Source organism: Artibeus jamaicensis, unplaced genomic scaffold (assembly GCF_021234435.1).
Source record: "Artibeus jamaicensis isolate MK-2021 breed Jamaican fruit bat unplaced genomic scaffold, CSHL_Jam_final contig_3126, whole genome shotgun sequence".
In the NCBI taxonomy this organism is placed as follows: domain Eukaryota; kingdom Metazoa; phylum Chordata; class Mammalia; order Chiroptera; family Phyllostomidae; genus Artibeus; species Artibeus jamaicensis.
The window spans coordinates 8,832,092-8,859,563 of record NW_026521723.1 but is presented as its reverse complement, the minus strand read 5'-3'; the positions used below and the strand labels follow the sequence as shown (position 1 = coordinate 8,859,563).

The window sequence follows — 27,472 nt, the reverse complement described above, 5'->3', positions numbered from 1 at the left end:
GAATAAAAAATATAGACTCTGTACATTTTAACTTCAAGTACTAAGCTTATAATAAAAGTATCAATAATATCTGAAAGAAATACATGCTGAATTTCCATGGGTCAAAGTAGTATTAGTTTAATCTCCTACTAAAATACTTTCACTGCTTAGTCTTTTTAATATTTTTATTGAGAATTACACAGCTTTTTAAATGTAACAATATTAACAGCAAATATATAGAGTTCACTATGTGTCAAGCACTGTTCTAAGGATTTAAGATACAGTAACTTACTAATCTCTATAAAATCTTCTAAAGTAGGTTTATTTTCTTCTCATTTATAAGATTAGTCAGAGCCTGGACTTAGTAAAAATATCAAACCTTTATACTTTGAATGTTGCATCTATATTTCATTTGAATATATTTTCAATATTATTAGTTTATAAATCACTATTTCATCCAAGCTTTCTTGCTCACAAAAGTTTTTCCCTCCTCAAACCACAACATGTTCTTACAATTCTTTGACTACTATTTTTCAGACCTTAAAGATGCACCTAGGTTTTAGAGGAAAATAGGAAAAAAAACCTGAAGCAAAAGATGTGGTAAAATATTTAATAACATAATATTTCGCCAATGTAGATGTAAACAGAACTCAACAGCAGCATTAACAACCGTGATTCCCCCCAAATTTGAGAAGGGAGCGGGGGTAAAAGGGTGTCTTATAGTCCAAAAAACACAGTACTTGTCTTATTCATTGCAACTGCCTATTAACTGCCTTTCATGCAAGATGAGAACTTTTTTGCTTCTCAATGCTAGAAATGCTCAATCCACTCAGTCACAGTCTCCTCTAATTTGGAAGAAAAATGTTAACTCTTCTATCATATTCTTCCCTCCCTCCTTTCTCCCTGCCCCAAAGCCTGTAACTATTGGTAGTTTCTGGAAATATGTTAAAATAGATCCTGGGAGAAAACCAGACCATCAATGTTAATTAACACAAGAGGCTTAACTATATGTGTGTGTATATGTGTATATATATATAATTGGAAGATGGCAGTGCTGTGTTGGAAAGATGAGTTTTGAGAATAATGGGGATCTATAAAACTCTAAGGAGTGATAGGTTCTAGAAAGCCTTAAGTAAAATATGGCATCATTAGTAACTGAAATTAAGATACTTGGAGAGCATATCTCTAACTCTAGAACTTGATAACAAGTAGGAAAATAACATATTTCTAAACCACATAGTTTATATTTGAGTTCTAGTCAAAACACAGCTTTCCATTTTTAATTTTATTTTATACATCAATGGGAATGTATGATTCATCTTATTAAACCTTCCGTACCACAAATTTTGATACCAAGGAGCAATGTACATACCATTCACGTTGCAATCAAAACAAAAAGTTTCATATTTACTTATGTTTAAGTGCTCATAATTTTGGCCAGTAAATAAGCACACAAAAGAATGACAGTTTGCATACAAGAACAAGTATAAAGGACACATGGACAAAAACTAGGGGGGGTAGAAATGGGAGGGAAGTGGGGAGGGCTGGGTATGTGGGTGGGCTGGGATAGGAGTAAAAGACAGAAAACTGTACTTGAACAACAATTAAAATAAAATTTAAAAAATGAATGACAGTTTGCAGGGAAAAAAATGGCCTTTTACAGACTTGAGGAGATGCTGAAACTCACTAGTAATGAGGGTGCAAAGTTACAATAATATATGTACATACTATTTTTTACCTATCATATTACCAATAACCAAGCAAAACACATATGCTATTGGTGAGGATTAGGATAAAGAGGCATTTCCAAGCATTACTCATAGAAGTGAAAGTGATACAGTATTTATTGAGGACAACTTGACAATATTTATCAAAAGTACAAACACATTTACTATTTGATGAAGATCAAGATTAAAAATTTACCCTGCAATGCATGAGTGCCAGGGCACAGCTTCCTCCTGGACAGTCTCCCAAAGCCAGGCAGCAGCACCGCACCCTGAGCCCTCCCCCTACACAGGGCCACAAAGCAGTGAAGCAGGTTGCCCTGCCTTGGTGATGGCCTAAGATTCTGCCCCACACAATTTACAGGTGCCTTTTCTACAACAGGCCACACTACTAAGACAGGGAGTGAAAGCAACTCTACCGAAACAAACATAGAGAAGTTGCCAAATTGAGGAGACATGAAATATGGCCCAAATGAAAGAAGAGAACAAAACTCCAGGAAAAGAACTAAATGAAATTAAGATAATCAACCTATCAGATGCAGAGTTCAAAACACTGGTATCAGTATGCTCAAAGAACTCATGGGGTACTGCAACAACATAGGAAAAGACCTAGGCAGAAATGAAGGTTGAACTAAAAGAAATAAAAAAAAATCTAGTAAATGAACAAGGAAGAAAAAAGCATTCAATCAAAAGAGCAAGAAAAAAATTTAAAAAAAGAATAGAATGAGGAGCCTCTGGGACATCTCCAAAAGTGTCAACATCTGAATCACAGATAGGGGTGTCAGAAGGAGAAGAGGAAGAGCAAGAAATTGAAAACTTACTTGAAAAATAATGAAAGAAAACTTCCCAAATCTGGTGAAGGAATAGACACACAAAGTCCCAAAGAAGTTGGACCCAAAGAGGACTACACCAAGGCACATTATAATTAAAATGCCAGATTAAAGATAAAGAGAGAATCATAAAAGCAGCAAAAGAAAAGGAGACAGCTACCTACAAAGGGGCTCCCATAAGACTATCAGTTGATTTCTCAAAAGAAACTCTGCAGGCAAGTAGTAGTCAAAGTGATGAAAAGCAAGGACCGACAAAGCTATCCAGCAAAGCTATCATTTAGAAATGAAGGGCAGATAGAGTGATTCCCAGACAAGGTAAAACTAAAGGAGTTCATCAGCACCAAGCCATTATTATATGAAATGCTAACGGGAATTATATAAGAAAAAGAAGATCAAAACTATGAACATTAAAATAGCAACAAATTCACAACTATCAACAACTGAATCTAAAAAACAAACTAAGCAAACAAGCAGAACAGGAACAGAGTCACAGATAATGTCGACCATATGGAGGGTTTTCAACTGGGATGGGCAAGGGGGAGAATGGGGAAAAAGGAACAGGGAATAAGAAGTACAAATTGGTAAGTACAAAATAGACATGGGGATGGTTAAGAACAGTATAGGAAATGGAGAAGCCAAAGAACTTATAGGCATAACCCACGGACATGAACTAAGGGAAGGGACTGCCAGAGGGAATGGGGGGACCAGGTGGAGGAGGAAAAGAGGGGAAAATTGGGGCAACTGTAATAGCATAATCAATAAAATATATTTTTAAAAATCTATCCTGCAGATTATACTTGTAGACATACAAATACCAAATGTACAAAGCTATTCACTATAACACTATTGGTTTATTAAAATATTTTGACATTACAAACTCTGTAATATATATGCATTAGTGTCCTATTTAGACATGAGAATGCTTTGCATCTCAATAAAGATCTCTAGTATATATAAAGAAGAAATGTCAACATACGTAACAGTGTAAGTATGTTATCTTTGTGTAAGTTAAAATGTATGTGTTTTCTTGTCTATCCTAGACCATATTAAAACAAACAAAAACTATATAAAAGTTGTTTTCTGTAGAAGTGGTGGGGATAGACTAAATAGGAATGAAAATGGGAGTCATATGTTAGAAAACACTTTTATATTGTTTTGTATATATTATATCCTCAAAATAAACTATGTAGAAAAACTTCCTCTGTAACACTCTGCCATGAACATTTACAAGAATGTACTAAAGAATGTGATCTACAATAGTGAATTATTAGGGGAAAAATCATTTCTTCTGACAGTAAACTCAGTGCAAGTACTGCTGTAACAAGTAAAACTGATTCAACATTCAATTCTGTAATTCAGGTTCTCAACAGATCTGTATTTTCCTTTGCTAAAAGGCTGCTGACAGAGGGGAGAAAAAGTACTGCAGACAAATAAGGAACTATAGAAAAATATAACAAAAAGTATAATATTCACTAGAGTCTAATACAAAGACAATCATTGTCAGCATTTTAGAATATTTCTGTAGAGTCATTCCCTCTGTTCTTTTTCATACACAGGATATTAATATTTGATACATGATATATATGCTAACATTAAACATACTGAAACATAGTATCTGCAACATGAATATTCTAGAATAAATAGCGTAGAAATTTTCGTAGATCACAGACTAAAGAGAATGTAAGAGAAGCCTGATTCTTTCTTGGACTTAGTCATTCAAAAATTGTAATTAGTTACCTACAATGTGCCAAGCATTGTGTTGTGCCCTGGGAACACAGTCCTAAGCAGGGTAACATAGTTCTGGCCTTCACACTGCTTCTGGTCTGCAGCAGAGGTTCTCAAATTTGGGGCCTCAAGATCACTTTATACTTCCAAATTTTGATGACCCTAAGCAGTTTTATTTATATGGGTACTAGCTATCTATATTTATCATATTAATTAAAACTAAGAAAATTTAAAGTACTTAATTTAATGCCTAATAGACCCATAATGTGTTAATATAAATAGCATCTTTGAAATGAAAAAAAGGTTTTCTGAAGCAAAGGTGATAGAAATGGCCTTTTATTATTATTCTTTTTGTACATCTTGCAAATCTTCTCAATATCTGAGTCAAAAGAAGAAAGCTTGATTTTCATATCTGTTACAGCATTCAACATGTTGCAAAATGTGGTTTGGTTGAAATCTATGAAGAAAAAAGTGGCCTCACACAGATGCATGGCTGGAAAATAGAAGAGTATTTTAATAGTATTTTCAGATATTTGAGAAAATTCCCCTTAATACTATATCAAATTTCAACAAATGGTAGTTACTTGAGGTTAGCTGCTAGCTGAAAACATATCAAAAAACATTTCATGCTGTATGATATGAAAATGTTTGTCCCTTTTTTCAAAGAACAAAAGGGCAAAGGAGAGAGAAAGAAAGGGAGAGAAACATCAGTGTGAGAGAGAAACATCAATTGGTTGGTTGCCTCTTGCATGCGTCCTGACCTGGGCCTGAACACTCAACCCAGGCATGTGCCCCAAATGGGAATTGAACCTGTGACCCTTCGGTTTGTGAGATGATGCCCAACCAACTGAGCTACACCAGCTGAGGCTACCTTGTTCTTTGAGTGGATATTTCATCCATGTATGATTTTGTTACAGCATGCATTGGTCATTTGGAAATTATTGGTTCTAAGTAATACAGATCTTTAAAACATGGATACTTTTCAGTATTCAATACTAAAAAATCAGATTCATTAGTTTCTCCATGAATGTCAATCTCATGCTGGCAGATAGAAGTTTTATAAAAATTATAATTTTTACTTAGAAACCAAATTTTTTCACTGGTAAAAAACACTGTTAGTTATTTGTCTTGAGTGATATGTTTTCTTCATTGATGTTTGAGAAAAATGTCTGCAAAATACAAGATTGGATGACCATAAATTTTTAGTCATTCTTTTTAGTAAAAATGGTGTTTCACACAAAAAAGCAGCTTCTTCACTGAATTCAGTCATTCAAGTGCTTTACACATATATCCCATTTCATCATATAGAATGTTAACACACACCTTGCATATAACAAATGTTTTAAACCATGAAAATTGACCTGTATATTTCAACACACCTGAAATACTTGCCCATAAAACATTTTCAGTTATTGAAAGTTAAAAATTTACCAAAATTCATCTGACAGATCATTTCTTCTGCAAATATGGATATTAAGGAGAAAAAAATCTTACAACAGTTCACGATATTACAAAGCTTTTAATAATGCAGTAAGTCAGCATTATAAAAATAATCTAAAAGCCACATTCCCTAGATATTGCTGCTTGATTGAAATCAGTAGTCAAATAATAGTACCTATTTCAAGGAATCTACTAGTCCTGGCTTTTCAAGAATAAATGATATTTTAGGCTAAAACAGAGTATTCTAAAAGATTTACATTTATATCTGGATTTTTCCATATCAGAAACCAAACTATTCATTACATGTTTTTTTCCTGAAAATGTTTCTTGGATCACTTTAGTTGGTTTAGGAAATATTATTTTCATATCCAAGTATAAAACTCCTCAAATGCAAGGCTAAAGCATAGCATTATTCACAGAATGCATGGTGTTGTCCAAATTTTAATACAAATAAATTTATATTGGTATCCAGCATTTCATGCCAGATTTGAAGCTCATTTAAGATAAAGCCTCCTGCAACTACCAGCACTGAGAACTCTGCTACAGGCCCCAGTCACCACAAAATAAGTAAGTAAATTACTACAAATAAGAAATAAAAACATAACTTGTTATTTGTAGCAAATTGATTACATATCTAGGGAATTCAAGAAAATAAACTAAAAAAGCTATTAAAATGAGTACGAAATTTGAGAAAAGAGGCTAGATAAAATATTTATATTAAAAAACCAAAGTATTTCTATATGCTAATAATAACCAATTAGAAAAAGCTATGGCAATACGGTGGGGAGAAGCCCATTGAAAATTAAAATACTCAAAATGCCTATAATAAACATAATAAAAAATGTAGAAATCATATACCAAGAAAAGACTTCATACAACATCCAGAAACTATATGGGAAAAGACAAGTAAGTCTGAGCACATAAAAACCTAAACCTTCTCTATGACACTGCAATGTTGAAAAATGAGATAAACATAAGACAAAAGATTATTGTCCATATGAAAAAGCTGCTACAAAATTAACAAGATCAAAAAGGTAACTGAAATTTAAAAACAATTAAGAAATAGGCAATTAACAGAAAACAAATAGGCAATCATTAAACTTCATCAGATAATCTCTACACAGCTTTTACGTGAACTTTTTTAGTTTTATCAAACTGGCAGAAAGAGAAGTTCTACTAAACAGTATTAAAGAAGGAAACAAGTCTTAATATACATACATACTCCCTCTAATCTATGTGGTATACTATTGGAGGGAAGTGAGTTTTAATCTGTATAGTGCCCCCTTATCTGTGGGGAATTTATTTCAAGACCTCCAAGTGGAAGCCTGAAACCACAGACAGTACCAGACCCTTTATATGACATCTGTCTGGAAAGTATGCAGCCATGTATTACAAAAAAGAGATTTTTAATGAAGAAGATGCAAGAAACATTGTACACAGGCCAATGATACCTCAGTCCCCTTCAAAGTAGGCACCCTGGGACCTCAACATTTCTCCCAGTGTCTTTTCCACTGTTCAAAAAACTGCAAAATCCTTTGTTAGAATCACCGTCAGCTGCTCCATTGTACTTTCCTGAATCTTCTCAACAGTCTGAAATCACTTCCCTTTGGGAAAGACAAGCATGTGCCCCAAACAGGAATCGAACTGGTGACCCTTCCCTTTGGGAAAAGACGGAAGTTGCAGGGCACCCAATCTGGGCCATAGAGGGGCTGAGTCACCTGGTGATTTGACATTTTGCCAAAAGACTCTACATGAGACGTGATGCACGAGAAGGCACATTATCGTGATGCAGCTGCCGATCACCAGCTGCCCCTAGCTGTGGCTTTTTGTTCTATCTCTCAACCAACAAAGAACGTTGAGGTAGTGCTCCTTAGTAATTATCTGGCTTAGAGGGGCACACTTGTGATGGACAACGCATTCCCAATCAAAAAACACAGTTACACAGTCATGCTCTTGCTGAGACTTTGCCATGCCTTCTTCGGACATGAGAACCAGATCACTGCCGTTGGAATGACTGGGCTCATCGTGATGACTGAGCTTTCACTTCCAGATTACAGCCATAGACCCAATTCATCTCTGTTTATAACCTTCTTGAGGAAATCTGGTTCACTGATAGAGGTTTGAATCAAGTCATTAGCGACTGCAACATGATATTCCTTCTGCTCTGGCAGCAGAAGCTATAGAACAAATTTCGCCACAACACATTTCATGCCGAGATCCTGTGTTAAATTCTCAGACACAGTAGTTTTTGAAGTCTCCAGGATCAGCTGCTAGTTCTTGTACTGTTGGTTGCTGATCTTTGTTGATTGCAGCCCGTACATGTTTAACATTCTCAGGTGTTCTGCTTGTTGCAGGCCTTCCAGAATGTGGATCACTTTCAACAGATTCTCAACCCTCTTTGAAGTGTTTGTGCCACATTTTTGATTGCCCTGCATTTGTTGTATCTTTCTGGAAAGCTTTCTGAATCCTTCAAATAGTTTCTGTGGAGGTATGTTCAACCTTAACACAACATTTGATGTAGATTCGCTGCTCTACTTGCTCAGTCATTTTGAATGTGATGGCCACACAGTACACATGCTCACTCAACAGCATGTACCATCCCCACTGACTAGTACAGTGAAGTTGTCATTGTTCACTCATGTGCATTCCAGTCCGCTCTCCTTGGCTGCAACGTTACATTGATGTTGTGCAAACTGTTCTTGTTATAGAAACAATGGCTGGACTTTTTCCAAACAGGCCTCATATGCTATGTTTTTTCCTATATGTGCCTACCTATGATAAAGTTTCCTTTATAAATCAGGCACAGTAAGAGATTAACAACAATAACTGATAACAGATTATAATATATTATAGTAAAGGTTATACAGATAGCTTTGGGGCCAATATTAAGTAAAATAAAGGTTATATGAACACAAGCACTGTGATACCACAACAGTTGATCTGATTAACTGAGAAAAGTGACTAGTGGGTGAGTAGCTTATACAACAACGATACACTAGGCAAAGGAATAATTCATGAAGTGGGGTGGTTTGAGATTTCATCACACTACTCAGAACAACACAACCTAAAACTTATGAATTGTTTATATCTGGAATTTTTCATTAAACATTTTTTTGAGTATGTGTATCAAGGGTAACAGAAACTGTGGAAAGTGAAATCACAGATAAGGAGGGACTACTGTACTATTTATGGGAATATAAACTGATAAAGCTAGTCTGGCCAGCAATATGGTACCTATTTAAATGTAAAAATTTTCACATTTCTTTTGCATATATTTCTTTGCATGTATTTTATGGGCATATGTGTACTACAAAGCACATAAGAGTACCCTTTACTTCAATAATTATGTTATGGAAAAAATAGGAAACAAGCTAGGAAAATAGGTTATTTGTGGTATGTCAACATGATGGAATACTATTTCAGCCATTAAAATGGATACAGAGAAAGAAATATTTCTCAGGCATGAATGTGCATTAAAATTCACCTGGCGAGCTATGTAAAATACCCACTGCCTCTAACACAGAGATTCTGAAGTTATGCTCAAGAGTCTTCATTTTTAATAACTCAAAGGATTTGGTAAAGGTAGTAACATGGGCCACTCTGAAAAACAATGGTCTATAAAAAAGGGGAAAACTAATTTCTAGAATATGTATTCTATGACTACATTTATGTTTTTTTATAAATTTATTTATTGATTTGAAAGAGAAAAAGAGGAAGAGGGGGAGGAAAGGATGGACAGAGAGAGAGAGAGAACAATGTTCATTTGTTTATACCCATTTATTTATTCATTCATTGGTTGATTCTTATATGTGTCCCAACTGGGTATAAGGCCAATAACCTAGGTATGTGCCCTGACTGAGGATGAAATCCACAACTGTAGCAAATCAGACAACACTGTAACCAACTAAGTTACCTGGCAAAGGTCATGTTGGTATTTTTTTTAATATTTGTAGATTTAAATATGGATGATATAAGCATGAAAGTAAATGTGTGGAAAAAGTCTGAGATCACAATGATGATTTCTGAGGAAGGAAATTATCTATTTGGGGATGGGTAAATAAGAGGACTGTTGCAGTTTACTCTATAAATTTACATAGTATTTTTGAATCAAGAATATATTTATGAAATAAGGGATCGTGTTCGATTCCCAGTCAGGGCACATGCCTGGTTGCAGGCCAAATCCCAATGGGGGAAACACGAGAGGCAACCATACACTGATATTGCTCTCCCTCTCTGCTTCTCTAAAGATAAATGAATAAAATCTTAAAAAAGAATATATTTATGTATTAAATATGATGTTGTGAAAATAAAACATAAAAAATGTAGGATTATCTAAAACTCTGACAAGCTGATGGCATTTCTTAATTACATTTTGACTCCATGAGAGACATTCCTTTTCACTGCCCTCGTGCTTATGCACGCCTCCGTGCATTCGTTCTCTCGGCAGTACAGTAATAGTTCATAATCAGAATATTGCTTCTTCACCTTATCAGGCCTCATTCTTCTGACTAACTTATATTTAAGGGAAAGTTCTCCGGGATGAGGTTTGGCTCTACTATTGCAAGAGCCATTAATGGTTAAGCAGGGCAGAAAAATGTGGGTATGAGAAACTGCTTCCTGCTGTGGGCTCTCAGTGGTAGAACACTGATGGGTAGAACAAGAGAGTCATGGTGACATCTGGGAGCATGGCCTGGCTCACTAGGTCACTAGGCCTGGCTGTGTGGGGTGAGGGCTAAAGACTTAAGTAGAGATTAGTTTAAAATTGACATGTTATCTCGTGAACTAGAACATCAGAAGACATAAGAGTATTACCACATGCTATCACGGCATGAAACTAATTAGACAGTAGCTATGCACTTATACATAGATTTCTCACTAACCAGGGAATAGTTCTATAAAATTTACATTTTAATATCACAACACTAACGAAAACACAAACAGCCACATAATTATGGTAACATATGATATTATAATGCATGAGTCATAAACTGTCTTACTGATGGATAATGAGTTTAGCCTATATTATTCTTGAAAGCTTTATAGAATTAAGAGTTATTTCATCTCAAAATCAAGTTCTGCCTCTCCTAAGGGAAATGAGGGCAACTAGCCTACCCTTCGCAATATTTTATGGAATCGGTTTTACGGCTAGAAGAGGAAAACAATTATATTTTTCACCTGCTTGATTTTATATATACAGGTGCTCTCCTATCAATTTTCTTTCTGAAATTTCCATCACTTTTCCACAGAACTCTTAGTTTTCACCAGATTTATGCTTTTGATTATCCAAATTACTACAAGTAAAATTACTCTAATCAACAACTAATTTTATCACATGCTTCAAAAACTTCTACCTTCAAAATAAATCCACCCAGGAAGCCTTCCCTGACTTCAGGAATATTAGAAATTGCAGTTTGTACCACAGCCAACTTAAATATTTCAAGAAAAAAACCTTCCTTTTGTCTTTATTTAGCAGCACCTACATACATAGCAATCATATTTTCTTAACTAAAACTCAGGATAAATGATCTGAGCCAAATGATTTTTTCCAACTCAGAAGCTCTTATAAATATTTAACTTGAAATATTGAATAATAATAAGCTATATAATCAACTAATTATACAAACAATAAAATAATTAGAACTATCCTAGAAAATGACTAACAATGTTCTTATACACGTGCCCCAACTGAATCTAGAAATCCTCTGATTAACCGCTCCCTTTGCGGAAAGAGGAAGACAGCTACCCTTCTGCAGCAGTTACCAGCTCTAGTTAAAAATTCTGTTGGCATTTCACACTACTTGTTAACATCATTTATTTGCCAAAAGAAATGTGAGGTTACACTATTTATGTGAAACAAGAGGTGACAAAAGATGGCATGTCTTCACCTCTAAGACATTCAACTTGTGTAAAATGACAAAGCTGGTACCCATTGTCAGTGGGTTCACCTGCCAAGAATGTTCCCCTGGCCCCCTGGTGGGGCAATGGACTAACTATATGATCAAGGAAGAAAGAAAAACTGAAAATACATCAAAAGATATATTCCCGTGAAGTTTTCCAACAAATTAAATAAATTAATTGGGGAGCAAATGATTTGCCTTATTGAAGTTGAAGATACAGGACATATTTAAGAATCAACTATTATAGAACATTCCCACAGGTAATAAAACTCCAATATATGGTTAGAGCCCCAACAGGTTGCATGGGTGATAGAGAAAAAACAAAACAGAAAAACTTAAAGCTAAAAATAAAAGTATTCAAACATTCTGACGGTGTTCTGAATACGCTCCTGAGGTAGAGCATGTTAATCTAAGGATAGAACATGAGACAGAAGCACTGAGTCAATACTTTCACATGAATTACTGTCAACTGATTGTAAAAGAAATTGTTAAAAGTTATTGTAAGTGTAGTTGGCAGCCCAATATTTCTATCCAAACTTTTAAATTGGAATCTAAACCTTTTGTTGCTAAATAAAGAAAAACTGAAATTTAGACCTTGAATACACTGAAAAAATTACTCCAAGGAGAAAAAGTTGTTCATGACACCCTACCCAAAGACATTCAATATTTTTACTTTTTATTTTATATAAAAATGAGTATTTTATAATGAATCTCTATGTCAATAAAACTGTATTAACAATGTCTTCAGCCATGGCTTTAGTAAAATTGGTACTCCTAATATGGCGTTAGTTTGTCTTAGCTACAGTGGCCATTACTTTTTTTTTCTTACCAATATGTGGACGACATTTGATCACCTAAATTTTTCAGAGAAATGATTATATATTACTATGCAATATTTAATTTATCGTGACAAGATAATATTTTGAAACAAATAATATACATTGCTTAGCATGTATTTTATTTCAAGTGTACTCATGAACGCTTACCTGATACAGCTCTTTTTGAGGCAAAGAGGGGTACCGTTCTTCATACACAGGAGGTGGTTTATGTGTGGGTGGAAGGTCAATCCTGCATTAAAAAGGTTAAAAAAATGTGACTGCAATATTAAGCAAAAATAAAAAAGAGAAGAGAAAAACAGAGATATCTCAATTTTTGAGGATATTTTCCTCTTACTAACATTTATATACTAGTGTACACTACATATTTAATTTAGGTTTTACATTTGTACTAACCTATCACATATGGAAAATAAACTGGTTTTAAAGGTTCCAATGTTTAAGACAATCTAATAGATGCATATTTAAAGAAGCAATTCCAGTAGAAGCATTTTTTTTGCAAAATCTTACTAAACCAGTGATATAGTACATGACCAATTTATTTATGTATTGCACATTTTTAAATCTAACTGTGCTTACTAACATTTTAAAGACAGTAAACATGTGGCCTTGGCTGGTGTAGCTCAGTAGATTGAGCACAGGTTACGAACCAAAGGCTTGCCAGTTAGATTCCCAGTCAAGGCACATGCCTGGGTTGTGGGCCAGGTCCCTAGTAGGGGACTTGTGAGAGGCAACCACACATTGATGTTTTTCTCCCTCTCTTTCTTTTTCCCTTCCCCTCTCTTTGAAAAATAAATAAATAATTAAAAAGGGGCAGTAAACATGTATAATGGAAGGCAGTTAATTCTAAAGAGTCATAAAAATAACTTAAAAGACTACACCTAAAAACGAAATTAAGAAAGGTTTAAGATTGTATTTGGAAATACTTCCAAAACTGATTTTCAAAAGCATGGCCACTCTTAGAATATTTATCATGCAAATCAGTATTTTCAATCTACAGATCATTCATTATACATCTTGCAACTGGAAATATATAGAGACCATTACAACTTTAAGAGATGCATTTTTTGCCAAAAATGACTTAATCTGTTTTAAAAAAACTAGTATTTTCATGCATGTTAAACATGGTTAAATTATAATAAAAACAGAGTTAAATATATCTTGCAGGTTTCTGCATGTTAAGAAATTTTATATATTCTAACTTTTGAAGATCAAAGGTAAGTAATTTTCAGTACTTATGATTAGTAAATCAAACAAAAATGTTACTTATATTAAAGGATAAAGAATGCATATCAGAGAGGACAAAGTAATTACAAATTCTCCATGGTCTAATAAACTTCTCAATTTGGGCAATAAATAATATTTTAAATAAACAGAATTCAAACAATAAATGTAATGGTTATGTGGATTTACTAGTCTATTAGTAAATTATGTTTTTGAAATTATAGAAAATCTTGAGATAATCTGGGAATTAAGATGAAGTGAATCACATACTGGTCACTCTTGAAATACTAACGAATGACATTGTCTTACAGAAATTGCACTGAAAGAGTACAGTTTTTTAATTTAAGTTAATTACTTCCTTTCATCTAAGGAAAATCTTAGCAACTTTATGGGTCCACAGGGCCACAGTTCATTTAGGTGAGAAAACTGAAGCTCATAAAAGTCATGTGACTGGTTCATGGTCATAGCACTAATTTGATTGTGGTAAGCTCAGAATAACTTCCAGGCATCTTCAATGCAAAATGATGAGTGCTATAACTGTGACAGATTATAGGTATATACAAAGTATTTATAAACGCAGAAGACACACAATTTTGAGAGCCAGCCTTATGTCCTAATAGAAAAACTGTAATACCTAAACAAAAAATAATGCAATTTATATAGAACTTCAGAGTCCATAAACATTATCTTAACACAACGATGTGACATGTGTTGGACAAAATTCTTCTTATTTCACAAATGAAGCCACACGGCTGTCGATGGAATCAAATGAATTGGGACATTCTACAGCAAGGTGCAATTTCTGCTTATAATTCTATCTCAATGATTAGACCAAACACACTGCTTTCTCCTTAACTAAAAATGATGCCCAGTTTTACAATTAACCAAAACCAAAATTCTTTAAGGAAAAAAGCTTTAAAACTCTGTTTTTGATAACTCATCTGTTGAAAGTTAAGTTACAGCTATACATAAAACAGACATATACAATCTGAAGAAGCCACTAAACCTCTAAGGCCTTTTTTAAACATGTTTTATCCACTTCATCGAACCTACATTTTTTTTCAGAAGGCAGGACAATACTGAGTGTCATGTTGCCATTGGAAAGGTGTCTAATGTGCTGTAGGTGAAGAGGATGTCTAATACATTTGTCTCCAGCAGCCCTTGACAGTGTATTTACCAACACATGATTTGAGACATTCTGATGAGACCGTGGTCATTGCACAAAGATCTAACAGTGCCTTTACTGTCATCCCTGTCACTTTTCCTATTAGTAGCTATAAAGACAGACATAAAGACTGACACATACCGAATATACACAGTTGAACATAGGCAAAAAAAAAGTTACCTACACTTTGTCCATATAGGATGGTCTCTTTTTTTGAGAAGTCAGCAGCACAGTCACAAAAACAGCAATGATGAGGAGGGCGAGGACAGCTCCAATTACAGCTCCAGCTATGGCTATGGAAGAGGTCTGCTTAAATGGAACATCTGTAAAGTAACAAAAATTAGGCTTTCAAACAATTTTAAAGAGTTCTTGAATTTGCATATCCTAATTTCTACATGTGCAAAGAAAATTTAATTGAAGTATGACATCCAATAGCAACCTTAGGGGACCCTAAACTTGATTCACTATTGTAACATTATGCTAACAACCTCATTGCTTTTCAGATGTCACCTTAGCACTCCAGCTTTATTCTCAAGTTATAAAAAGAATATCTCCGGTTAAATATCAACAAATGAATCTATTCTTTATGGGCAAAGAATATCTGGAGAAAAATAAAGAGTGAAAATTGCTAAGTTTTTACTCTAAAAGTTGACTAAAAAAATCACTATTCTTTAATAGTTAGCCAACAATATAGACAATTTGCCATTTTTATTCCATTTAAAAATAAAAGACATTCTATTAACCAAAAACCTTCAAGAAGGGGGACATCAACAACAAAACCCAGATTTGATATAGTCAAAAAGTCACATTGTTAAAAAAATTTTAAAAATAGTTTAAAATAGTAGTAATAATTTCCGTTGGTTCATGCAAATTTAATAAAAAGCACACTTAAGTTAGTGTTTCTGTGGCAAAAATGAAATGAAAATTCTTCCTTATCTCCTGGCTACTGACACACTGTATCATTTCTCAATACCAATTTTTCCCAGCCTCCACCACAAACTTTGTAAGATTTTAAAAACATATTTAGCAGGTAGCATTTCACATAATTCTTAAAAATTAAGTCATCCTATTAACTCCCAAATAAGTAAATTTACTAATATTACTGTAACTATATATTTTATGTGCATAATTTTAGGCACATTAATTCCAATAACCATATTGTTACACAGTACTTTCAATACATATATTTTATCTTTCTAACCAATAAGAAACATATTTAAGATAACATTCTATCAATGAAGATACTGCAGTTCTAAAGTTAAATATTCTGCTCAAGACCATTCAATCAATGAGTAGTAACGAACGCACAGTATAACAAAGCTGGGTTGGGGTAGGATAGAAGCCTCCATCCTTATGTCCTTTCTGGGAAGAGAATGTTTTTCTGCAACATCCAGCAGGAGTTCCAATCTTTTCATGACTCTAGGCTACAGTGGAAGAGTTGTCTTGGGCCACACATTAAACACATTGTGACAGGTAATCACACAAAAAAATCTCATGTTTAAAGTAAATTTACGATTTTGTGTTGGGCTGCATTCATAGCTCACCCATGGGTTGGACACCCCTGAGATATGCACTCTTTTGGGGCCACCTATTTGGTAATGAAGAGCTCTCAGTTTTCAGTTAAACTGACATTCATATACACTCTTAAATTACTGCAATTACTGTTGGGATCCAAATGTGACAAATTTAAATGGAATTAAAACACTATTTGTATCAAAATATTTTATCTACTTACCATCATAGTAATTCATACAAATACATATTTAGAAATATTTTTGAACGGTTTTTATTAAAATGTGAGTCATGTGGTAGGTACTTTAGATTACTAAAAAGAATGCCTTCTTTTCAATTGTTAATATTTCTTTAGCAAACTAAAAAAAATTCATGGGTTTATTAACAGGTCATTTTATTATTAGCTTCATTCTACACTAAGAATAATCTCACACTAGTGAGTGTCCAACAACCAATTTCAATCACCTTTCAAACACTGAACAGAATCTGAAAACAGGAAAATATACAATTTTTAAACATTACAACCATCTCGATCATTCAGGATGTTACCCTCACTTGCTGATACATGCCTGGTTTATCTTCCTATTGTTGCTCATTTCTCTACTCCCTACTACCACCATCTGAATATGTGCTAGATGAGAAAAAGATTTGAAACCTATGCCAGTCAAGTATTACTCTGCCCCTGCAAATGTAAGAGTAATTTGGAATGACATAAACATAATCTTCTATTCTACACTATCACTTTCCCCAGCACGAAATTATAGCTTTGTATTCAGTCTTTAAAAAGCAAACTGAAACTAATTAAGGTTACAATATCAAGCTTATTTGACAAACATCATAAATCTTGACATTGGCACAACTCCCCCCCCCAGTATGCTTCCTACTTTTTTTGTCCAAATATACTGAATTTAACTAAGTATTGTTTTGATGATAATGAAGCTCATACAGTATTTATAGCAATACTTCTGAAATTATTTTTTCAAAAACTCAGGTTAGGCCTAGCCAGTGTGGCTCAGTTGGTTGGGTGCTGACCTGCGAACAGAAAGATTGAGGCTTTGATTCCTAGTCAGAGAACATGCCTGAGTTGTGGGTCCACTCCCCAGTTGGGGCACATGCAAGGGGCCACCAATTGATGTTTCTCTCTCATATGTATGTTTCTCTCCCTCTTTCTCCTCTCTCTATAATCAGTACAAAGAAAAATGTTTTGAAAACCTCAGGGTATTCTTTGAATATTAGTCTAAGTTAAGATTCTCAATGTACACACTACAAATTCATCAAACTTCACTCCTCCTCCAAGAAAGCCTTTCATTTAATCTTAGCAATGACATTAAACTTTTAGTTCTTTGTAAGTACTAAAACATAATCAGACTTTTAATATCCTGAAGTTATTCCTGACTCTGAATCTATACTATTTTTAATATTCTGAAGTAATTCTCAAGTCTAAACAGATACAATTTTCTAAATATTTAAATTATGGTTTACTTACCCCATTAATGCTGTCCCATTAGTCTTACAATTTCTAGCTCTTAGATTCAACTGACAGTTGACTGCCAGGGGCATCCACCTGCAGCTCAAGGACTGCAAGCAGCCCAGCATGGCTGTGAATGCAGTCCAACACAAAATCTTAAATTTACTTAAAACATTATGAGATTTTTTGATTATCGATCACAATGCATTTAGTGTGTGGCCCAAGACAACTCTTCTTCCAGTGTGGCGCAGAGTTGTTAAAAGGCTGGACACCCCTGAACCATGACACTTTCTTTTATCATAACTTGGGCATATTTACTTCATCTGCTTCCATTCTCTTCTGAGTACCAGAACAGGCTAGAAAGTATGAACCTGTACAACTGGATGAAAAGCTATCTGTTTACCAATTGGAAAAGCTATTACATATAGGTAGATTATGTTAAATATGTAAATGTATTTTGCAGTATATAATGCACTCCCACGTACAATGTGCACCCGTGTTTTTGTCCCAAACTTTCAGAAAAAAATCTTACTTTTAAATTTTTTAAATTCATTTTTTATACTTTATATTTAGGTACTTCTTTTTATATTATAAAGGAATTTTAGCATTTACTTTTGAACACATACATACTGTTACTGGTTTCTAGAGTTACACTTTTAACACACAAGCATAACTAAAAGAATTAAAAACTTTTACACAAATATGGAATTAACACTGCATGTATAATGTGCACCCTTTTTTCCCCTCAAAAACTGGTGCAAAAAGGTGCACATTAAACATGGCAAAATACAGTATATAGTGTATACTTCATACTTCTACTTTTGATTCTTCTAATTGAGGAAAAGAGACTGTATTAAACGGTGTTAGCAGATGATCAACACTTTTATGAAATGCAAAGGAAGAGATAAAATTTCTTGCATTCAAATGGAAGAATTTCAGTGAAAATTTAGAATTTAACCCCAGCACTGGCTCCCCACATCCCTGCCCACACGTAAAAATCTATATAGATTCTACCTTCCAATAAAAATAACTACATTGAGAAAAAAACTAAGCAAATGTATAAAAATGTGACCTTTTAAAAGATAAAGCTAGTTTACTGAGTGAATGACATGAAGTAACATTACCATCATCACCCAAGGAGATAATCTATTAAACCCATGTTTACAAGCAGCTGACCTAATTCAGCACAGGTGAGAAGACTGAGAGCACTGCCTACTACACCTGCTCAGGCACCCAAAAGTAAGTTATAAAGTGCCGATGACTTTAAACATATTTTGTATATTTTATGAAAATTTAAAAACGTAGTTCTGAAATATTAAACACTGAAAGACTGGTGCATTAATCTCTCAGAAGAGCTTTTTGTCGTCACAGCATTCGTATTAACCCACGTACACTGAAAACCCACTTCCAAAACCAGAAAAAAATGGCATCCCTAATACAACAAAAGTATACCACTCATAATTAAAGATATGATGCATACATCTTATGAGAAAAATGTTCAAAACTTAGTTACAAATCATACTGAAAAAATTAACAGGTGTAAGAAATAACTTGCATTAATTTTTGAAACATTAAATACCTTACAGATAATAAACTTAAGCTGGTCTTTATTACAAACAAAAAATATGTGAAAGCTGTTCAAACACATGCTCACCTAATTCACACCTGAAACTAAGGCATATGCACTAAAATGCTTGCAGCAATTTGCTAAAATCATTTAAAATGGGTGAGTACAGAAATCTATAGTCTCTCTTCACACTTTCTAACAATGAGTTTTGTCTCTTTGGGAAAGTTTTGTCCCTTTTCCCCTTGATTTCTTTCACCAAAACTTCGGTGATACCATCATGATTCACAGGTTAATGTGATACCCCCACAAACTTATCTTCCCACCTTTTATTTGTTCCCATAACGCAGATGACTCTATTGCCAATTTTTTTGCATAACTGACCTCATCCTTTTATTTTCAATAGCCTTTGAAAATACTTATCTATTCATCTAAGTATTTACATCCATTCTAACATTTATCTCACTACTTTTTAATAAAAGCTCTCTATTTGGGTCAGGTCAGTCTCCTTAGCCACACACCCAACTAATTACCTATAGCAATGACCTAACATGTGTCAGGCCATAGGTAAAATGCTTGGGGAGACACATTGTCTCCCCAAATATTACTGATTTAGTGAAACAAATTAATATTTTTTAAATATTCCATCAGATGTTAGAACTTCTATTTTTGAATATTTTATAATGCAGAGAACAAAATTCTGTAGTAGCACATATATACTTTATAGACTTATACATATTAGGAGTACAAACTAAATTTTAACCAATAAAGTTTTGGTTTATTGGTTAAAATGTCAAAATAGATAAAAACTAAAATAAAATGTGAAGTTATGGTAAGGTAGATAAAAGTTGACCTAAAATACAGCAGCAGTTATTAGTTCTAAAGGGGAAAGAAGTTTCATAAAGCTGTCATTTGAACTGGACCTTGAATATGAACTGGTTTGCCAGCGTGGAAAAGGGAGGAAAGAGAACTTCAGGTAAAAGGAGCAACATGGACATAACTACCCAGACATCAAAGCACACTGTGTGGGAAAAGAACAGTTAACAGATCTAGACATAGAGTCCTTTTTGGTTTATCTAGACTTGGAACATCATATAACTGCTAATAGCAAAAGAAAAGCAGTTATTATATGCTGGTCATATAGAAGAACATACCATAACCACCATTTAAGAAAATCTTGCCTCCCCAAATAAAACCTTAATCTCATCAAGGCTTTAGGACTCATTGTAAATTACATAGAAAAGCAACTGCCACAATCTAAACTGGGACACTGTATGACAAGCCATTTTTTCAAGAAATTGTAAGAAAAAAAAAGAGAAAATAAGAGGACTGTCACACAAAGAACATACAGATTAGAAGACATTTCAACCAATCAAAATATATGGATCATATATTCATACTAATTAAAACTGAAAAAAACATGAATAGAAATTTGAATACTCACTGGACACTTGATACACAAATTTTTTGGTATAATAATGAATCTGCAGTTACTTCTTCCTAATATTCTTTATCTTTTAGAGCTACATACTGATGAATTTACAGATGAAAGAGCGGTACGAGGGATTATGTGGGTAGGAGTTTAAAAGAAATAAGACTGGCTGTGGACTGATATTTGAAACAGGTGCAGGGAGATTCAATTATTCTATCCTGTTTTTTGTATAAATTTCCATATATTTTTAAAAAGAAGGCAAAGGACTGTAGTTCTAGTTACCTTTGTCTAAAACAACCCTTCAAGATGTTTTCCATAAGATATTTCTCATAAAGGAGACTGCAAATTTACATATCTGTCTACAAAGAAATACTATCCTTGTAAGCAAATGAAGACTTGAATTAACCTTCTTTCAGGATTATTTATATTTTATAGTTATTCTATTAAAATCACTTTCTCTCTGCTTTACCCATAACACTCAGCCAGAACAAAATAAAACAGCAGGTATTAAATAAAGGCAAGTAAAATATCTCAAAATTAAATCATTTTATACATCTAAATTAAAATGAATATGATAACTGTTATGTTCAAGAAAAGAAATAGTCCCTAAGGGTATGTACAGCAAAAGCTTTTGTAAGCTGTTTGGTTTTCAGCTGTTGATGAAAATTTATCACTACTCAACTCAAAAAAAAAAAAAAGAAAGAAAGTACAGCTCATTGGATATATTAGAAAAAATAGCATTTAAAAAACCAGCAAGTTGTATATTGTATATGTTATTATGAAGATTCTTTCATGCATGAGTTTTTATTGGTACAAGAAGGAAACCAAACTTAATCCAGTCAAAATGTTATTTTAAAAAAAATACTGCTGCTTGCTCAAAAATAACGGAAGACTTAGAAAAAATAATTATAACTTTAAATATCAAAGACAGAAAATAGGAAGGTGATTACAATTAGCAAAAATGGCTTTTTAAACCACAGTAGCTCACAAGCAGTAAGTGAAAAACACTAAACGCCAACTTAAAAATATTTTATTAAACATTAATTCCATATTGAAGGTCCATTTATAAAATCTGAATTACGTCCAAGTCACAGCAAAAACATTTAAAATTATCAGAGCTAGAGAGACAAAGTAACTCATGATGGCAGAAAACGTATTCATGATGTGTACATATAAGAAAGGAATTAAATGATTAATTAAAAGCCAAGGTTATAATGACTAACATACCCATTTATGTGTTCCCTGAACTTTAACTGTATCCTTAACCTGACAATTTTATTTGGGAAGAGAAACAGACTTTGAAATACCACAAAACATCACGCAACTGGAGAAAAACTAGGTTGTACACACAAACTCCAACAAATACCATAATTAGAAGGACAAAGAAGGTAATACAGAGCTATAGGCTTGTTCCAGAAATATGCTTCTGAAGAACTAAAAAAAAAAACCCTACTTTTATTTAAATATTGGGTGTATGGCTATTGGGGTTAACACCTGATAAGTACCTTGGCAAAAAAAAAATTACTGGTACAATTTAAAATTCAATCTAAACCCAATATACCAAAAATTTGAGAAATTTCAGATTATACTATATAAAAAGATTCATTTTATATAGATGATACATTTTGAATTAACTAGTAAACAGGAAAAATTTTGATTTATAAATCAATCCCCTATTAGAATTAAAAATAGGGTTACTTCCTTTCCTGTATTTTACATTGATTCCTTCTACATATAACAATTCCTTACTTGTTCATATACTTTGTTTTAACAATATTTACCAAAAAACAAAATCAAACTCAAATCAGATGTTTTCATATAATATTGGTATATTGTTCTCACTTTTTGCATTTATACATTGTACTTACTAGTTTCTTATGCTAAATACTTAGCCAACGTTATCTTTATAAAACTTTCCAATATATGGCTACCAGAAACAATTCAGAATAAATAGAGCTTACTCTACTACCTTAATACTATATTTATCAAATAGAAACCTTTAGGCACGTGGTAAAATATTAAATATTTACACTACAAAGTACTTTCACTTTTAAAGCTAACCCCCTAGCTAACATCACTTTTAAAGCTAACCCCCTAGCCTATAAACATTTACATGTATTTTAATAAAAATAAGAGATACATTCATCTCCACTGTATTATAGAAATATTTTAACCAGTGTGAAAGAAAACCTAAACTAAATACAAAAATAAAAAACCATTTCAGACTGTGAAAGAAATAAATATAAACATGGCCAAATTACTATTTTTCATCTTTCTGAGTAGGATTTTCATATGAACCTATCAACTGGCTGTGTACATCACTGATCTTCAAAAATTAATTTAACAAAAGTTTATTTCATACTATTCATGTTTACAAACAAGTCTCTATGTATAGTAAACATATATAAAGCTCTAATAAACAACAGTGCAATGCTTCAGAAGTTCTTTAAGTATTAGCATCAGATTCTTAAATTTTGAAATCTTTTAGTTTGCCAAATGTTTTAGATTAAGGATACAGGAATATATCAAATACTCACTTGTAGTTTTCCATGTATCTCCTCCAGCCAAACCAGAATAAATAAAAAACCCTAACTGCACGATGGCCACAACATAAAAGAAAGTTCATACTAAGTAGCTTATTTTTATTTTTGAAATATAGTTCTTGAAATACATTACTAATTTCCTTCAGATTATACTTAATTTGATATTACTATAATATTGTAAATGTGACCATTCAAATATATTATAACATTACAAGTTATTGTTCTGAAGATGAAATTTGTTCAAATATGCCACAAATTTAGATCATTCATGGTAAGAAAATTTAGACTCATCTTTCTTGTGGCCATATCATTGTTGATACTTAAATTTTAAAAATCACTTCAATCACAGAGTATTATTAAGAAAGTTTTCTCCCAATGACTTGGACCAAAGAGAGTTAATATTTGTATATTAGTAGTTAACATTTAAAACCAGGTATTTTTAACAAGATATCAATGAACTGAACTGTATCCTTAACTGATATTACAGTCTTATACTAAGTGTTTGGGGAAAGAAAATAGGTTTCTAATTTTCAGAAAGTACTGATAACTAAAATAAAGGAAACCAGGTTATAATTTAGAATAAAACCTTAACTACTTACAAAATTCTATGAACACGTTAGAGATCTGCCCTATAAATCACTTTTAAAAAAACTTTTAGATTTGACAAAGATTGGAAGGGGGTAGTTGGGATGGTAAAAAAGAAAAATACCTACTTTTTTTTATTAACAAAATAATTTATTTAATTTATGATTCTCCTATTAACTTCCACTTCAATTCCCTGGCAAAACAGCTAAGGCAATTCTATACAGTCCTTTTTTCAAATAATCATCAACAGAGAAAACATATTCTTTGGGCTTCAACATAGTTGTCATTATTACAATTTTATAGGACTCCACAGTAGAAGCAATTTAATTACCTCATAAAGAAAATCCACACTTGAATGTTTATATAACATTTTTTTCCAAAAGATACATTTCTGGAAGGAGTATACTTAATGAATTATGTAACAAAAACAAAACAAAAAAACCCTCATGTTTCCAGTTTTAATCGGAAAAATTTTTGAAACATATACATACATTTAGGAGGAAAAAGAGGATGGTTTGCAATATCCATCAGCAAGTGTTAGTAATTGGCTTTGTAATTTAGATTGTTCTTGTTAAATATCAAGTTTCCAAGTTTATCTAAACTTTTTTCTGTATAATTACCCATTGGAACAATATCAATATTAAGTGGCTAAAACAACATGGTCTAGAAAATTCTTTGTATAGATTCTTGGCTGAAATATCTCATTACTAAAACTGGCATTCCAATGCTAGTTTTCCCATGTTTATCCATACACAGAATGAAATGCCTTTTCACTATACTTAACTGTGTACCATATTTTCGTTATTATTCTTATAGTTAGAACGTAAAGCATCAAAACTACCACTTACTGTACCAAAATCCATGTTCACATGACTACATAAGAACTGGCCTCCAGAGATGAAAAACACTGTAATAATTATGATGTTTAAAAGGCATGTTTTATTATTCTTGCATGTAGGCTGGCCAAAAATATTGAGCAGCTAATTGTGTTCTTCCACACATCATGTTCACTGAGTTTCCTACCACAGTTTTAGTGCAACAAAATATCTTTGAAAAGCCACTCTAGAGTAATTATGGCAAGGCTCATTAAAATGCAGAGGTAAAGTTTCTGTTTGCAGAAAGAGAAAATGTTTGAAAAGGAAAGCTGTTTCATTAGACTGAATTTTTTTGTATACTAAAAATACATATAAACATTTCTTGAATTAGTCAATTATGATGTATCATTTAGTGGTGATAAATTCTGAGAGGTGTGTTTAACAAGCATTATAATTGAGATTATTATAATCGTCGGTAAACATTTAATACACAATACCAAGGTAGTTTCCTCTTTTTTAAAATTTTTGTACCAAAAAAGCCATAACATTTATTGTTGACATTTCTTCTTACCTGTGAGCTCAGACCAATAAAGTACTCTGCATTAAAATTTAAATCTTGAGACAGTAGTACAGCATTGAAAAAAAAACTGTAAAGCAGCTCAGATACACTGAACCCAGATTTTACATTTTCATCTGTCAAATTAGAATATAAAAAGCAAGCTTGAAAATCAAGGTGAAAAAGCTTATTGTTCCTCAAGAAAATGTATGAACAATCTGAAAATGATCAACTACTATGAATGAAACATTGTACGTAGTTAAGTCACACTTAGTGGTTACTAAACATACCACTCCCTCCTGGAAATTACGGAACCATCTACATGTGAAACTAAGTCATCTTCATTTTCATCATAATGTTCATCGCTGACAAACTGCATTCCCATTTTTAGATCTTCATAATAATCCATTGGTCTTTCAAACCTACTGAGATTTTCTACATTGTTCCATTGTGTTTTTTCAGGTTCCTCTAAATAGTCTTTCCGTATTAGATTGTTCACTGGATTTTTGTTTTCTTTTTTTACACTGTCTGGGTAAGAATCAAGCTCATCTTGTTGAAGGACATCTATTTGAGATTCTTTTTGCATATCTGATGGTGGAATGTAGTTCTTGGCAAAGTAGTCTCCACGAAACGTCCGTCTTCTCCTGTAGCAGAATATTCCAGCCAAAACACTTACAAGTATTACGAAGAGAGCCCCACCCACTACACTAGCAATGATTGTGCCAATTGTGTCATCCTTAATTGTTGCCAAAGTTGATAATGGGAAGGGCAATTTTTTTACTTCTTTTGTTAGATCTTCAATGTCAGCAGTTGAGGGATGCCACTGAACTGTAGGCTGAAGGGTGGTAGTAGTAGTAGGAGGATCTAATGGAAACAGTAAAGATAGACAAGACACAGAAAGGCAAAGAATGTCAATGAGGGCTGATTCAGCAGCAAGTTGAAAAGACAGCACAGTTGATGAATATATATTCATAACAACAATAGTTTTTCATTCTTAATTTGGCTTAAGATTAGAGTGTAATGGCACTTATACAGTATTTTTTTAAAAAATTACAACTGACAATTACCAATAAAGAAAAAATAAAAAATTATATATGGTGTAAATCCTAAATTATTCCATCTATGTTTAAGTGTGATCGTGTACTCAAAGAAATGTGTTGTTTTTTTTTTTAAATGAAGAGCATTACTTAAGTGTCCTATACACAGCTGGCTTAAGAAGTATCATACCAAAAATTAAATCAAATAATTCAAATGCACATTTTTTAGCCAGTAGCACAAGAAAATAAAGTGAAAGAATGAAAAAAGTATGTTTTCTTAATATTCATTTTACCTAATATAGTTTATTTTTATAAGCTCTGAACTTATCTATAAAAGAATGAAAAACTATAGAATCTTGTTAAGTGGTCATAGTATAAGCTGCTGGTTTAATCATTCTCTCAAAAATATTTTCCTTAAATAAAGAGAACTCTTCAACTTTTAAAAAAGGACTTATATTGTATACACCATTATTTAGTAATTAAAAAATGTATTTAAAGTGTATTAGCCAAATAGACTATTATTAAATGAAACTAATAGACAAAGTAAAAACAGGTAAATTATAAAATGTTATACAAATGTCATTATCAAGTTTATACCCAATGGGCAAAATATCTAAACATTTAGGAAATTGAGGGATTTCAACAATATCTGCAAAATTTAATGTGATATTGCTTTAGGATGGAGTCTCAAAAAGAGCAACTAATATTTTAGAGAGAACATTCTAATACTTAAATATTAGATGCAAATGATCCTGTGTACTGCCATTAGAATATAGAGAAAATAGCTATTAATATTAAAAAGCAACTAAACATAAACAGTAAAAATTAAAGATTGGTTAATCATCAATTAGGTGGCATTTGTAGGTCATGTTACACAAAACTCTAAGAGTCTGAAGAAAGGATGAGATAAAAAAAAATCTTGAATTTCTTCACTGATAAAAATAAATGACCCAAATGGTAATTTCCTGTAATTAATTTTTAAATGAGTGGTACTGATAGAGCTTTTAAAAAATGATTGTTAGAAAAATACTAAATCTACATGGGGTAAGTTATTCTAAAATTATAAGCTAAAGAAAAATACTTACTGAAACAGGTTTCATCACGGAATGCCATATGTACAGAATGTGGTAAAAATTTAGC

At 32.8% G+C, this 27,472-nt stretch overlaps 1 protein-coding gene across 5 annotated transcripts in view; it reads right to left on the bottom strand.

Annotated features, from left to right (window-relative positions):
• NECTIN3 (nectin cell adhesion molecule 3) overlaps positions 1–27,472 on the bottom strand; it is a 124,382-nt gene that overhangs the window by 48,160 nt on the left and 48,750 nt on the right. For 2 of the 5 annotated variants that reach the window (XM_037150140.2, XM_037150141.2), the window contains exons 6-7: positions 15,005–15,143; positions 12,582–12,663 (exon numbers count right to left, since the gene is read on the bottom strand). In XM_037150140.2, the coding sequence (XP_037006035.2) occupies positions 12,582–12,663; positions 15,005–15,143 (221 nt within the window). Of the gene's footprint in view, positions 1–4,532; positions 4,752–8,422; positions 8,471–12,581; positions 12,664–15,004; positions 15,144–24,310; positions 26,160–27,472 lie in introns of those variants that run through there. The other 3 variants (XM_037150142.2, XM_053663090.1, XM_037150139.2) reach the window with 3 other exon arrangements.